This window comes from Podarcis erhardii (genome assembly GCF_964252035.2).
Source record: "Podarcis erhardii genome assembly, chromosome: 11".
Lineage (NCBI taxonomy): Eukaryota > Metazoa > Chordata > Lepidosauria > Squamata > Lacertidae > Podarcis > Podarcis erhardii.
In genome coordinates, this window is record NC_138501.1 from 47172953 (window position 1) to 47188375 (window position 15423).

A 15423-nucleotide genomic window follows, 5' to 3' on the forward strand; every position below is an offset into this window, starting at 1 on the left:
TTTTCTTAATTTTAAGCACTAGTGTTGAGAAATTCTTTTCTGCAAGCAAAGTCTGTTAAACATTGCATTATCCTTTAGGGTGGAACCATTAATGAGCTAACGATAGCAGTAGCTGCAGGTTTTCATAGACATGCAAAGTGCTTATCAGTCTCATCTAAGCTATTATATGTATCTTAATCATGCCCTAGGCTTATGCGGACTGGATACAATTTTGCTGGAAACAGTGTCCTGCTAGAATAAACCTTATTGAAACAAATGGGGACCGTTCTGACTGAGATTTTGAGGACCACTGCTGCTCTTCTAAAGCATCTCTTGGCCAAGTAAGATTGTCTTCCATGAATATGGCCTTAACAGTGTGTCTGTAGGTGACTGTGGAGGCCAATTCTGGATCCTCACATCCTTCCACAGCGAGGATATAGGTTTCTGGGGGGGAGTTGTTCCTGATGAGGATTTGCCAAACATGCCATCCTCTTAGCTTTCATCCTACATTCGTGCTTCAAAATCCACAACGCCTTTAGTAGAGGCTATTCTCCAATTGGAGAATATGAAATTGTAGGCATGATCAATCACATAGACATGTAATAAGCTCTCCATCTTTTTTCTGTTGGAGTGGGTGACTTTGCATGTTGATGTTCAGGAGGAGTTTTTTGTGTGAAGGGAATTAAACCAACAGAATGAAGAGGCTAGAAGCCGATTCTTTCCTCTGGGCATGCCAACTCTGTGTGTAAACCATGGGTAGGCAAATTAAGGCCCGGGGGCTGGACCTGGCCCAATCACCTTCTAAATCCGGCCTGCGGACGGTCCGGGAATCAACATGTTTTTACATGAGTCAAATGTGTCCTTTTATTTTAAATGCATCTCTGGGTTATTTGTGGGGCCTGCCTGGTGTTTTTACATGAGTAGAATGTGTCCTTTTATTTTAAATGCATCTCTGGGTTATTTGTGGGGCATAGGAATTCGTTCTCCCCCCCCCCAAAAAAAAAATATAGTCCGGCCACCCACAAGGTCTGAGGGACAGTGAACTGGCCCCCTGCTGAAAAAGTTAGCTGACCCCTGATGTCAACAGTGTCCTTTGCTTCTCTTTAGCGTGGCTGCATATGAAGTGCCAAAAAGGAACACAGAAGAGGATGCTTATTGGTATGAAATTTGCATATGCTAATATATGTGCATAGATGCAAATTTCTGTGTGCTGGATCAGTCTGCTGTCCAGTGCTGTTGATGGACAACTTCAAGGCCCCTGCTCTCCTCCCCCCCATGGCCCCTCCTCCTCCTCCTTATGATTTTTAAAAAAATCTTTAAAATAGTCTTGGAGGCAGAGCCTTTCAAATAGAGGGCTGCCCTCTACGATGTGGGGCACATGGCTACCCGACTTCTCTTTGTATATCTGCAGGAAAAGCCATACTGCTCAATTCATTGGCGAAGTGTAACAATGAGGGTTAATGTGTTTTATTTGGTTTCTGCTGCCATGGAATTTATATTATTGAGATTCATATTGTGATCCATGCACTGTGGCTTTATCAGAAATACTGTTTGTATGATGTGTGTGTGTGTGTGTGTACAGTATATACATACATACTTTGGGGTGAAAGGCAGGATATAAGCATCTGTAATAATTAAATAAACTGGACAGTTACTAGTATTTAAGCAGGTTGCTGTTAGAGTGATGTGTATCTACCTGGACTCCTACATCTGGTTTTATGGGGTGGAAATTATTGAAGTTTTTACAACATAATAAAAGAAACAAACTAATCCACAGGAAATAAAGACAATAGACTAAAGAAGGAAGAAACAGAAAAAGAAAGTACAATATCCTCCCCCATCACTCAGGGTGGATTTGATTTAAATTACGATTTAAATCACTTGTCATTAAGACTTGATTTACGGTAAATCTTTTTTTTTTTTTACAGAAAGACTCATTCTTTCTGGTATCATCTTAATATTTACAACCAGGCGAGGGTTTCATTTTTGGAATAATAAATTTTCAGAGTAGTTTTTACAGTTATATCAAAAATTACTATTAGAAATACATAGACCGATAATTATGACATTATTGTGAGGTTTGATAAGTTAACTGTTTATATTTGGACAACTTTTCTGCTGTACTTTATTGGAAGGAGAAAAACACTCATTTCCTTAAAAACAATTGAAACAATTTATTTAACTAAAACAATAACATTATAGCATATGTATCCGTGTTTGCTAACTGATGTGGTTAAACAGTTTTTAAAACAAACAAACATAGACTGAGTTTTAGCACACATGAAAAATCCTTATTTCCTGATGAATAGCCTTTGTGCTATAATGTAACTCAAATAGAAAACTATCTTTAGAAAGATTTCCCCCCCAAAGCATTTTATTTAAAAAATCCAATTAAAATTAAAATTTATAAAATTTTAATTATAAAAAAATCATTGATTTTTATCCACCCAGCCATTTTTACTTTCATCTCCCACAGATTAAAGTGTGCCCCCCCCCAGCTCTCACCTGGACTCATCCCTCTCTTCTTGCATCCTCTTCCCCTCTGAGATCTCTCCTTACCTGTCTCTCCTGCATCTAAAGGCAGCGATATGCTGTAATAAGCAGGATTTTCTGCATTTTCAGAACAGTGAGAGAAATTGCTTGTTTGGTCCCTTCCAGTCCTGGCCTTGGTTTTAATGGTGAGCAGCAAGAAGAGACAAGGAAACCCCGATCACTTTTTATCACTGATGGCTTGTTGAAAGGATGACATTTTGACCACTGCAGGCACCAAAAGCAACCCAGAGCAAGTTCAGACCAGCTTTTGAAAAGTTTGCTTCCAGGGCTGCCCATCCACTTGACAACGAACACAGACGCACACCTTGACACCTGTGCTATTTGTGCCCGTGAGAGGAGTCTTGCTGCAATTCCACCAGTGGTGTAGTGGTTAAGAGCGGTAGACTCGTAATCTGGTGAACTGGATTCGCTTCCCCACTCCTCCATATGCAGCTGCTGGGTGACCTTGGGCCAGTCACACTTCTCTGAAGTCTCTCAGCCTCACTCACCTCACAGAGTGTTTGTTGTGGGGGAGGAAGGGAAAGGAGAATGTTAGCTGCTTTGAGACTCCTTCAGGTAGTGATAAAGCAGGATATCAAATCCGAACTCCTCCTCCTCCTCCTCCTCCTCCTCCTCTTCCTCTTCCTCTTCTTCTTCTTCGTCTTCTTGATCAGGCACTATGTACAAACAAAAGGTCTGAGTCGGACCATTAATCCATCTAGTCCAGGGTTGTTTCTTCTGACAATGACTCCCCAGAGATCTCAACTTGCCCTGCTTTCTGGGATCCCGTTAGTCCCTGAGATGCCAGCAATTGAACCCGGGCTGTTAAGTTGTGGGTGAACCTATCAGACGACACAGTGATTCTTCAAACAGCTCTTGTTTATTCACAGGCCAGAGCAGAACTGAACTGAAGGGTTCAGCCAGCCTGCTTATATAGAGCTTCAGTACAACATAACTGTAACAACTTTCTTTAACTATCCAATCAGTGAACGTCACTTTCCATCCCTTATTTGCATATGTGGACCTGAACTATCTACAGTATCCACCTGCTGGCCCAGGTTGAGAACTTCAGTACATAACACGGGCCTGCTGTATAAACTTGTCCTATAAAACATGGCATATTGGTTCATCTAGGCCAGTGCTCTTTGTTCCCAACTGGTAAAGGCTCTCAAAGGCGGTGACCGCTGAGCTCATGATCACGCCTTACATCTAGACCATTGGCTCATCTGTCCCATTGTTTGCCCCAAAGGGAAGCAGCTCTCTAAAAAGTTTCAGGAAAGAGTTTTTCCCAGCAGGGCTGCTAAGATCCTCTGGAAATGCTTTGGGTTGAACATGGAACCTTCTCTACGCATGGGATGTGTTTTGCAGCACACTGCAATTCCCCTTTCATTAAAGAGTTTCTGGCCCTTTCTGCAGATGCAGACACCTCTGTCCCTAACATGCCTGCAACCCTCTGGAAATTGTAGTTAGGATTAGTGCTATTTTTCTACAAAAAGAGGTTGCCGGAACTCACCCTAAACACCTCCCTTGTTCTCTAGTAATGGCAATGGTGCCTTACCTGAGAGGTGCCAGAACTGAGTTCTGGTGAGTTCTGGCTGAAAAAAAAGCCCTGGTTAGGATTAATAATAATAAAGCTAAATGAAAATGTTCAGCTTTAGCTGACTATTGAAGGAGGGAGGGGGAATTCTGCTTTATTTTAGGGGCATTTAGCAACCTTGCTGTTTTCCTTGAACAATCCCTCCCATCATAAATGCAGCCACCACATATCTTTAATCTGATCACTGCAGTGCTGAATGTTGAGCTGGTAATCGCGAAACGGTTCCTCACTCCTGTTGACTTGGCCTGATTGTTAAGTTGCTGGAAATTGATCCAAGCAGAAGAAGACAAAAGACCGGCTCAACAGGTCATTCTTTGCTGCCTCTGAGCAATGAATCAACAAGAAAATGCTTCACATAACTCACTAAGTTGTTCCGAAAATGCTCTGGGAAATTGGAGAGCCCTTTGCTTATTGACCCACCAAAGATCTTTCAAAATCATAACACAGAGGCGTTACGCTCAGCCGTTCAGCACTTGTCATCTCACAGTGGCTAGTGTTCCTTTGAACACCTGCGCCAGGTGATTGGTGCAGTTGATGATTCAGTGGAAAGAGCTGAAGAGTTTACTCAAGGTGAGCTTGGACCACTATAGCTTACTCATGTTCAATGCTTACTCAGTCAGGAAGAAGTATAGGAGACCTGAACTAACATCTAGTTGCTCTAGGACTAGGGAGAAGGTTAATGGGAAACACTTCAGGCCCAGGCCCCAGACGTTTTAAGTTATAGCACGGCAGGAAAAATAACTTTGCCACTGTAAAAAAAGTGGGACCTTTTATGCACTCTCTAGTTTTGGAAATGGCTCTATTCTGCTTCCGGTTAAAATTGCAGAGAATCTGAAGGCTATGAATTGTGATTTAGTGCCAATATCTAGAGTGCTATACTTTTTTGGGGGGGGGGGGGGAGGGAAAGAGGGGAGTTGGCTATGCTGGTTGAACACAAGTAAAACAAACTGAAAACGTGATTAAAAGAGAAGTAAAAGCAAAAGACAAAACGGAGGCAGCAAAGGCAGTTAACTGGTTATTGCCAAAAGCTTTCTGAGAAACCCAGGCCTTTGTGGCCTGGCACAAAATGTGCAATGATGGATGCAACCAAGGAGGCTCCCGATGACAGGTCTAGTATATAGCCAACATTATCCACATCTCTTTGTGCTCCATCCTGGGGGGGGGGGGATTTGTTGCCCAAAGATGCTATTAAGAACCTTCACTTGGGCTTGCTTTTGTCCATCCAGTGAACCTCTTTTTTATGAGTGGGTGGCACTATGGTCTCAACCACTGAGCCTCTTGGGCTTGCTGATTGTAAGGTTGGCAGTTCGAATCCCTGCAGGTGAGCACCTGTTGCTCTGTCCCAGCTCCTGCCAACCTAGCAGTTTGAAAGCACACCAGTGCAAGTAGATAAATAGGTACCACTGTGGCGGGAAGGTAAACGGCGTTTCCATGCTCTCTGGTTTCCATCACTGTGTTCCATTGTGCCAGAAGTGGTTTAGTTTTGCTGGCCACATGTCCCGGAAAGCTGTCTGTGGACAAACGCCGGCTCCCTCGGCCTGAAAGCAAGATGAGCGCTGCAACCCCATAGTTGCCTTTGACTGGACTTAACTGTCCAGGGGTCCTTTACCTTTTTTTTAACCTTCTCTTTGCAACATTCAAACAGATTGCCCTGCCTTCTTCTGCTGAGCATTGGAGGGTATGATATTAGGAAACAGTGCTTCATCTGTCAGTAAAGGTTTTGCCTGCTTGAATCTCTGGTTTGTTTACATGATCATCAACACTATTTGAAATACTAGCATTGTTAATTGCTTTCTTGGTTAAGCCTCCAGGCAAGGAAGCGTTCACTCTGTGATCGCTTTCAAAAACATCAAAAGGTACCTCTGTCTAAGATAGGCGTATCCCAGGAAAGTGATTTTACTGGGGCGGGGGGGGGGGATTGAGTATGTGAGGAATGTAAATACATTAAACTCATGTCTGCTTCTGTTTCCAAGGACACATACTGAAGCTGCGAGAGCTTTGCCAGTCTCCTTGTTGTACGCGGGTGGCGCTGTGGGTTAAACCACAGAGCCTAGGACTTGCCAATCAGAAGGTCAGCGGTTTGGATCCCCACGACGGGGTGAGCTCCCGTTTCTCGGTCCCAGCTCCTGCCAACCTAGCAGTTCGAAAGCACATCAAAGTGCAAGTAGATAAATAGGTACCGCTCTGGAGGGAAGGTAAACAGCATTTCCGTGCGCTGCTCTGGTTCGCCAGAAGCGGCTTAGTCATGCTGGCCACATGACCCGGAAGCTGTACGCTGGCTCCCTCGGCCAATATAGCGAGATGAACGCCGCAACCCCAGAGTCGGCCACAGCTGGACTTAATGGTCAGGGGTCCCTTACCTTTTACCTTGTTGTACAACATGGTTATGTGCCCAGAGCAGTAAACTGGGAAGAAATAGTAGGCATGAGGAGAAATTTGGTTCGCATTTTAATTCAAGCCTACCCAAGATGCGCTTCCCCAAACAATATGCAAACTGAAACACAGCGACCTTTCAAAATTTGTGCTTCTCTGGATTTTGCTGTGCAAAGAATCTGTACAAAAATATGAATTTTGGGGGAAATTGTGTGATGAACCATACCGTTTGGGGCAGCCCAAACCAAGGTTGGTAGATGCACCTTCTCCAGAATAAATTTGGAGCTGAGATCATCCTCAAAGACTCTTCTCCAGAAGTTTCTGCCTGGAAAGGTTAAGAGGATTTCTGTTGAAGAGAGGGCTTGTGACGTTTTCCTGTACCCTTTTTATTGAAGTCTCTCTTCCCAAGGGAGATCTTCCTGGTGCCTTCACTGTTACCTTTCAGGTACCAGTCAAAGGGTTTCCTTAGTGAGTTGGGCTTTTAGTGTATAACATGGTTATACCCGGTTTTTCATCTCTGGTGGAGCCACTGGAAAGAAACAAAATGTATAAAGACCAAAACTGTAATCCCATTAGTAAAACCAGAACCAAAAATAACCCAAGACTAAAAGCATTGACATTGTGTCATGCTGCTTCTTATAGAGTCTTTTCAAAAAACTTTTATATTTGTACAGTCATACCTCATGTTACGTCCGCTTCATGTTGCGTTCTTTCAGGTTACGTTCCGCAGCGACCCGGAAGTACCGGAAAGGGTTACTTCTGGGTTTCGCTGCTCACACATGCGCAGAAGCGCAAATGACGTCACGCTCATGCGCAGAAGCGGCAAATTGCAACCTGCACGTGCGCAGACACGCCACTGCGGGTTGCGCTCTTTTCATGTTGTGAACGGGCCTCCGGAACAGATCCTGTTTGCAACCAGAGGTACCACTGTATATGCAGTGTGACTTTGATTTTTGAGTTGTTTTTTAGGGTGTGTGTGTTATTGGATAAATTGCTGCGGATGCCAACTGCACACTTTTAAAATATCTCTGCGCTTAGTTTCCCAAATGGTGCATGTCGGCAACTTGGTTCCAGATATTGCACAAGAAGTTTAAAGTGCCACCTGTTGTATGCCAGTTAGGTTAGGTGTGTGTCTGGGTGGCTTTAGTCCCTATAATAGCAAAAAATTGCCAGAAAGTGAAAAAAGCCAAGTTCGTTCCTTTTTTATTGCAGTGTTTTTATTGTTGGCAAGTCTACGACTTCCTTCCGGGTGGCTTGGTGATTGCTGAGAGATGTTTTCCTTTCCCGAACCTGTGTGACAAGAGAGGGTTGACGTAATGAATACAGCGCCATTTGTTGTTTCTCTGGAACATTGGTTTGCATAGTACAAAACAAATCTTCATTTGAAACGTCAGGGAAATGTCTCCGACGCTGGCAGGGATGGTGCTTCTGAGCTGCTGGAAAGGAGGGCAGAGACCAACGCAAAAGAGTTAGGAACATAGGAAGTCATACCAGAGGTGCATTTAGCAATGTATCCTCTGCAATGACCGACAGCATCTCTCCAGGATTTCAGACAGGCCTCTTCTCTCTCCCATCCCTGTCTGGAGATCCCTGGAAACTGACCCTGGGACCTTCTGCAGCCACTGAGCTCTACCCAAAATTTCCTGGTGGTGCTGTTTGTAAAGAGGAGACCATTGGCCAGTGAGTGTTAACTGGTGCAAGCTGAACTCTGGAGGGAGCCACAGAGACAGGATGGTGTTCAGGGATTCCTGGGCAGAATTTTGGCCTGACAATACAGCGAAGCCTTGCTGGAAGGACACCAGAGGGCAGACTCACCTTGCCAGTTTCCCCATTTAGAGGCCAGCGTTCAAGGGATGTGTGGGAGGGCCAAACAGGTGAGGAATCCCTACCATCCTGAAGAGGCAGGTGTGAGAAGCATTTATGGAAGGCAGGTTAGCCTAGGCTGCTTGGCACTCATATTGCCAGGAGGAGAGATTTGGAGGACGGTCTGTGTCAGGAGGTTCTTGGGAGGGCTGGCATATGAGTGACCCATGAAAGAAGGCTGAGAGAAGCAAGGTATATATATATATATATATATATATATATATATATATATATATGCTTTCGTAGATTTTCACGGGTACAGGAATGCAGGTTTTGGTGTCCTCGGGTGTCTTCCCGTGTAAAAGTTGGGGTGTCTAGGCGACGTTTCGACGAGGTCTCACTCGTCATCTTCATGAAGATGACGAGTGAGACCTCGTCGAAACGTCGCCTAGACACCCCAACTTTTACACGGGAAGACACCCGAGGACACCAAAACCAATATATATATATATATATATATATGCCTGTGGCTCTCTCTTCCTCTTCTTCCCCAGTCAAGGAAGAAAAATGTCTGCCATAGGCAGCACTGTGCCTAAAAAGACCCTTGGAAATAGTGTTGGCCTTGCCTCCCATAGTTATGTGCGTAGGAAAGCATGTTGCTGTTGGGTTTCACTAGCCTTGGTCAAACTCTTGCCCTCTAGGCATATCTGTCAATTTTTCCCATTTCATGAGAGGAATCCTATTCGGAATAAGGGAATTTCCCTTATAAAAAGGAAAACGTTGACAGCTATGCCAGTGTGGTGTAGTGGTTAAGAGCGGCACAGTGGTACCTTGGGTTACATACGCTTCAGGTTACAGACGTTTCAGGTTACAGACTCTGCTAACCTAGAAATAGTACCTCAGGTTAAGAACTTTGCTTCAGGATAAGAACAGAAATCGTGCTCTGGCAGCGTGGTGGCAGCAGGAGGCCCCATTAGCTAAAGTGGTGCTTCAGGTTAAGAACAGTTTCAGGTTAACAATGGACCTCCTGAACGAATTAAGTACTTGACCCGAGGTACCATTGTAGTCTCGTAATCTGGTGAACCAGGTTCGCGTCTCCGCTCCTCCACATTCAGCTGCTGGGTGACTTGTGCTAGTCATACTTCTCTGAAGTCTCTCAGCCTCACTCACCTCACAGTGTTTGTTGTGGGGAAGGAAGGGAAAGGAGAATGTTATCCCCTTTGAGACTCCTTCAGGTAGTGATAAAGCGGGATATCAAATCCAAACTACTACTACTCCTCCTCTTCTTCTTCTTCTTCTTCTTCTTCTTCTTCTTCCTCCTGGTGTTTTGGACTACAACTCCCATCAGCCCCAGCTGTAGTCCAGAACACCTGGAGAGCGCCAGGTTTGCCACGGCTGGTGTGGGCCTCACAATAATCTCATAATTATGTGTGTAGAAGAGCATGTTGCTACCAGGGTTACACCAAGGAATACAAAGCCACGTGGTTGTTGTTGACTAAATGTGCTTGTTCTACAAGTCTCTCTCTAATCTCCTCTCTGCTCTTGCGGCATCATAACTTGGAATATCTTTTCCGAAGATCTTTTCCGATCACCCATTGCAAATGAACAAATCGCTTAAGTCTTTTAGGCCTGTGCTTTTCCTGCACCCCACTCCCTGGTAAATAGATTCAAGCTTTGAGTCCATTAGACTTGATGCTCTCTTGTTCGCTGATAACACATTCCCTCCCATTTCCCCCTTGGGAAAGGCGTTTATACAGCTATCATAGGATAAGCAAACCTCGGCTATTGATTTTTTGCTTCGGCTCGTGTGTCAAATAAGTGCATCTGAGGTAAGAATGATCCTGCCAGGAGCAGGGACCGACTCAACTCTTCCCCAAGCCACTTGCAATGTTTACAAAAAGCATTAGTGAGGTCATCCCAGATGGATGAAGCTTTCGCTTTCCTAAAAAATGCTTTGGCCTATAAATAGCTCAAGCCAAGTCAGCTTAAAGGTAAAGGTAAAGGGACCCCTAACCGTTAGGTCCAGTCATGGCCGACTCTGGGGTTGCGGCGCTCATCTCGCTTTATTGGCCGAGGGAGCTGGCATACAGCTTCCGGGTCATGTGGCCAGCATGACTAAGCCGCTTCGGGCGAACCAGAGCAGCGCACGGAAACGCCATTTACCTTCCCACCGGAGTGGTACCTATTTATCTACTTGCACTTTGATGTGCTTTCGAACTGCTAGGTTGGCAGGAACTGGGACCGAACAACGGGAGCTCACCCTGCTGCAGGGATTCGAACTGCCAACCTTCTGATCAGCAAGCCCAAGCTCAGTGGTTTAACCCACAGCGCCACCCACATCCCTCAAGTCTGCTTAGGTGTGATCAAATACCTTATCTACGTAAACCAGAGTTTGACATAACAAGTAAAACATGGTTGGAACGTTCTCTCCTGGGACGTTCTCTCCACTTTTTATATGCATTAAACCACACCTCTACTTTACCTGAACTACTTTAAAGTCCCAAACTTTGGTTTTCTGACTTGACTGCGGAAGTATTCCAACAACTTTCTAATCCCTGTGAGTGATTTGGGCAGGGGGGCTAGCTACTTATTGAGAGCGATGTAAGATGTGCCATTTCAGTTTCAGCATTTCCTATATTTCAGGTCTTATAACACATCCTAGACACCTGCTTGTCTGTGTGAACAGAAGCTTTATTGGGTTAAAACGTTTGTGTTATGTACTAAAGTTCTCACCCTGATCCAGCAGGGGGATACTGTAGATAGTTATGCAAATGAAGGATCGAAAGTGATGTTCAGTGATTGGATAGTTTGTATGCAAATGAAGGATTGAAAGTGACGTTCAGTGATTGGATAGTTTTAGAAAGTTGCTACAGTTACGTTGTTCTGGAGCTCTATATAAGCAGGCTGACTGAGCTCTTCAGTTCAGTTCTGTTCTGGCCTCTGAATCAACAAGACCTGTTTGAAGAATTGCTGTGTCGTCTGATATGTTCACACACAACTTAACAGTTTGCATGGCTGGCTTCTATAAGTGTCCCCAAAAGTTAGTCTGCTGCATTTTGGGGTGCCAGGGTCATAGTGTGGGGCGTGCCAGAGGAGCCAGATTTTTGAGGGGACACGAAGCAAGCATGATATTTGAACATTTCCCAACTTTATTTGCATTTTATTAATGGTAAGTGGTCATCCATCTTCGCAAAAATCGTTCAGATAATACAGTTGTTTTCTTTCCCAACTGCTAGTTTTGAAAATCGGGTAGAACTGCAGTGGAATAATGGTCGAGAGGCCTGGGACTAGAACCTTTGCCCATTTGTAAATTGTAATTGTGAACGGATTTGTAAGCCAGTGTAGAGAGTGGAATTTATTTATTTATTTATTTATTTTAATGTTTTAAAATATATTCGTTTTACAGGGACATCTATTTCCAAGATCTCTAATGTACAGTTCTTCCCTGTCCCAAAGCAATGGTTCTCAGCATTCTTTGCAAATGTGGACCACTCAGAAACAGCTGGGGAACCCAACAGGCCACATAATAGATTGATTTTTAAATTCTACGTGTCAAAGCACATAATAAATACCTCACACTTTAACAACTTTTTCCTTCAGGGCTGTCATGAAGTCCAAAAGCAGCACCATTATCATGAAAGTCACAGGCCCAGGCTTCTGGGCAGAAGCTCTATGGATAAATTTTTTAAAGAAAAATTTGCAGACTGCACTAGTGCAATATTATGAAGATTATGGGCCTTGGACCAGAGGCCTGTTAGCCTGTTGAATAATTCCAGCCCTAGTGAAAATAGCCTATATTTCTATAATGGGGGGGGGGGACAGGACTTCAGTCTGGTACAGGGCCAATTAAGGATATTTTTGACTGTTTTCAGTAGCACCTTAAAGACCAACTAAGTTAGTTCTTGGTATGAGCTTTTGTGTGCATGCACACGAAAGCTCATACCAAGAACTAACTTAGTTGGTCTTTAAGGTGCTACTGGAAGGAATTTTTTTATTTTGTTCTGACTATGGCAGACCAACACGGCTACCTATCTGTAACTTTGACTGTTTTGCAACCTTTCCACGGACCACCTGAACGTGGAGTTCATACACCGCTGTTTATAAACCACTGATCTCAAGGGATGACAAGGCAAATGGTTCCATAGAATGTGTATAATCACAACCTTTTCAAAACCCATTTGCAGAACTGGAATATAAATATTGAAATACTAAATAAAAAACCCCAGCTATTAACTTAAAAAAAACAAAAACAACCCAGCGACTTCAGTGCTGCTGTGATGCAGATTCCAGAGACCACTTGTGACAGGAGTTGAAAATAAGATGTAAAGAGCGTTCCCAGTACATGCGTAGACTTCATTACCACCTTGTGTGACATCAATGAAATACGCTGCGACAGAAGTGAGAGGCGGCGCAGGCATTATGGGACTCCAGGGATTTGCTGCATTGCTTCTGTCTTGAATTAGAGCTAAGGATTTCCTCCTGTCAGGAAAGTGACAGCTGTAAATAAATAAATGCAGCCTGCAGCCAGCCTTGTGTACAAGAGAGAGTATAGGGGAGGAAACTCCCCTTGGCTATGCTGGTTCAAATGTTACAGGGATGATTTTTTAAAATAATAATAATAATAATCAGGTTTTTTTATTTAAATCCGATTTTTAGAAAAAGTAAATCCGATTTTTTAATTTAAATTTAAATCTGATTTTTTTATTTAAATTGGGATTTTTAAAATAAAATGCTTTTGGAGGGAAAATGTTTCTGAAAATAGTTTCCTATTTAAGTTACATTATAGTTCAAAGGCTACTTATCAGGAAATAAGGATTTTTCATGTGTGCTAAAACTCAGTCTAAGTTGTTTTTTTTTTTAAAGTTTAATCACATCAGTTAACAAACATGGGTACATATGCTATAATGTTATTGCTTTAGTTAAATAAATTGTTTAAATTGTTATTAAGGAAATGATTGATGCTTCTCCTTCCATTAAAGTACAGCAGGAAAGTTGTTCAAATATAAAAAGTTAACTTATTAACTCTCACAGTAATTTCATAATCATCTGTCTATGTATTTCTAATAGTATAACCAAATCCGTAATTTTTGATAAAAAACAACAACCTTAGGCTGAGCTTTAGCACACATGAAAAACTTAAAACAAATCCTTATTTCCTGATGAACAGGCCTTTGGACAATAAAGTAATTTAAATAGAAAGCTATCTTTAGAAATATGTTTTCCTTCAAAAGCATTTTATTTTAAAAATCCAATTTAATGTAAAAAAAAATCTGATTTTTAAATTTTATTTTAAAAATCATTGATTTTTATCCACCCTGGCCCAAAGAGGATCTTCACCAGCCAGAGGTTTATTGAAGCTGCTCAGAAGAGGCAAGGGGAGCCTTCCGAGCCTCAGCTGAGCTACTAAATTAAGCCCCCCCCCTTGTGCCTCTGGTTCATGTGAACCGGATCAGTGTGGGGGCTTGCTCAGCTGAGTCACGGTTTTCCCGCACATCAGCTGTTAGCCAGGAGGCTGAAGAGCCTCAGCAAAGCCCTGTCGCACCTCCTGCTCGCGAGGAGACCCTCTCTGGACCCTAGTAAAGTCTCCCCTCTCCCCCCCCCCCACTTCCGGGTAGAAAAGGCAGTGGCCATAAAAGTGTTGACATAGACTGTCTGGTTATAAATATGAAGAGATAATGGTACAGTGGTACCTCGGGTTAAGAACTTAATTCGTTCCGGAGGTCCATTCTTAACCTGAAACTGTTCTTAACCTGAGGTACCACTTTAGCTAATGGGGCCTCCCGCTGCCACCACGCGATTTCTGTTCTCCTCCTGAAGCAAAGTTCTTAATCCGAGGTACTATTTCTGGGTTAGCGGAGTCTGTAACCTCAAGCATCTGTAACCTGAAGCGTATGTAACCCGAGGTACCACTGTACGCTCCAAGTCTCTCTCAAAATGGCAACCAGGTTCCTACGGACTCCTTCGGCTGCAACCCAGCATCCACCACACACAGTCGAGACTTAGGGTTTCTGTTCTCATCCTGAAGCAAAGTTCTTAACCCGAGGTACTATTTCTGGGTTAGTGGAGTCTGTAACCTCAAGCGTCTGTAATCTGAGGTGTTGTCGTTTAGTCGTGTCTGACTCTTTGTGACCCCATGGACCAGAGCACGCCAGACCAGAGCACGTAATCTGAGGTACCACTGTACTAATATTGGGAATGGCTGCAGCTTGGAGCGCCCGCTTTGTCAGCAGAAAGTCCTGGGTTCATTTCTGAGCATCTCTAGGTGGGTCCGGGAGAGAGCCCTGCCTGAAATAGCTGAAGTGTTCCTGCCAGTCAGTGTAGGCATCATGGAGCTGGATGGCCCAAATGGTCTGCCTCAGTAGAAGGCAGCCTCCTGTGCTCCACAGGTAAGCCTATTGGCTGTGTGGGTGGGGTGGAGCTCACTCAGCCAAGGGCCACCTCTCTCCAAGAAAGGAGGTGCTGCTGAATATAAATGGTGTGGCCAGTCTGGAAAAATGCATCAGCAGCCCTGACCAAGAGTGTCAGCATGCATAAAATCATCAGGCGGCTGCGGAAAGGAGTCAAGAAGGTAGGCAAAGTTCTCATGGAAAATACATTTCCTGTTCTGCTTGGCCTCTTCCTAGGATATGATTATTTCTGAGTAGCCATTCAGCACTTGCTTCTAATCATGGAAGGAAAATTTCCCAAGGCTGGTGTCAGCTTTTGAAGAGCTGTCCTCAAAAGGCACATTAGCTAAAGCAAGATTGAACTTTAATCTTGGGAAATGCAGTGGTCTCTGTTGTTGTTTTTTGAAGTGGGGTTGTAGAAGTGTAATCTAAGGACTTTTCGCTGGATTCTATTATTTAATGAACTGCTTTCCGTGTGCCTCCCAGCACCATGGGTATACTGGCATGGGTATACGTGAGCTGGAAAAAGCAGCTCTAATTTGTCTGTGTTGTGCATCGTTAAAGCAAATTATGTTAACAGAGCTGCTGCCAGGCTGTTGGGAATGGTCACTTCCTGGATCACTGGATAATATTTCCTTCCAAGTAAGAAGGTCAAACCCACAATTCAGCACCTTGAAATCTTGCGTTGGATTTGAATGTGGGAAATACTTATCCGCTTTGGGATGAAGTTATATTATGAAACTGTAGTCACCT

At 43.7% G+C, this 15423-nt stretch overlaps 1 protein-coding gene across 3 annotated transcripts in view; it reads left to right on the plus strand.

Annotated features, from left to right (window-relative positions):
* Positions 1–15423, plus strand: part of MYO5B (myosin VB) — a 296838-nt gene that overhangs the window by 9515 nt on the left and 271900 nt on the right. For 2 of the 3 annotated variants that reach the window (XM_081881338.1, XM_081881339.1), the window contains exon 1: positions 14755–14852. The exons of the other annotated variant lie outside the window; for it this stretch is intronic. In XM_081881338.1, coding sequence (XP_081737464.1) covers positions 14757–14852 — 96 coding nt within the window. In that variant the 5' untranslated portion in view covers positions 14755–14756. Of the gene's footprint in view, positions 1–14754; positions 14853–15423 lie in introns of those variants that run through there. 3 annotated transcript variants of the gene reach the window in all.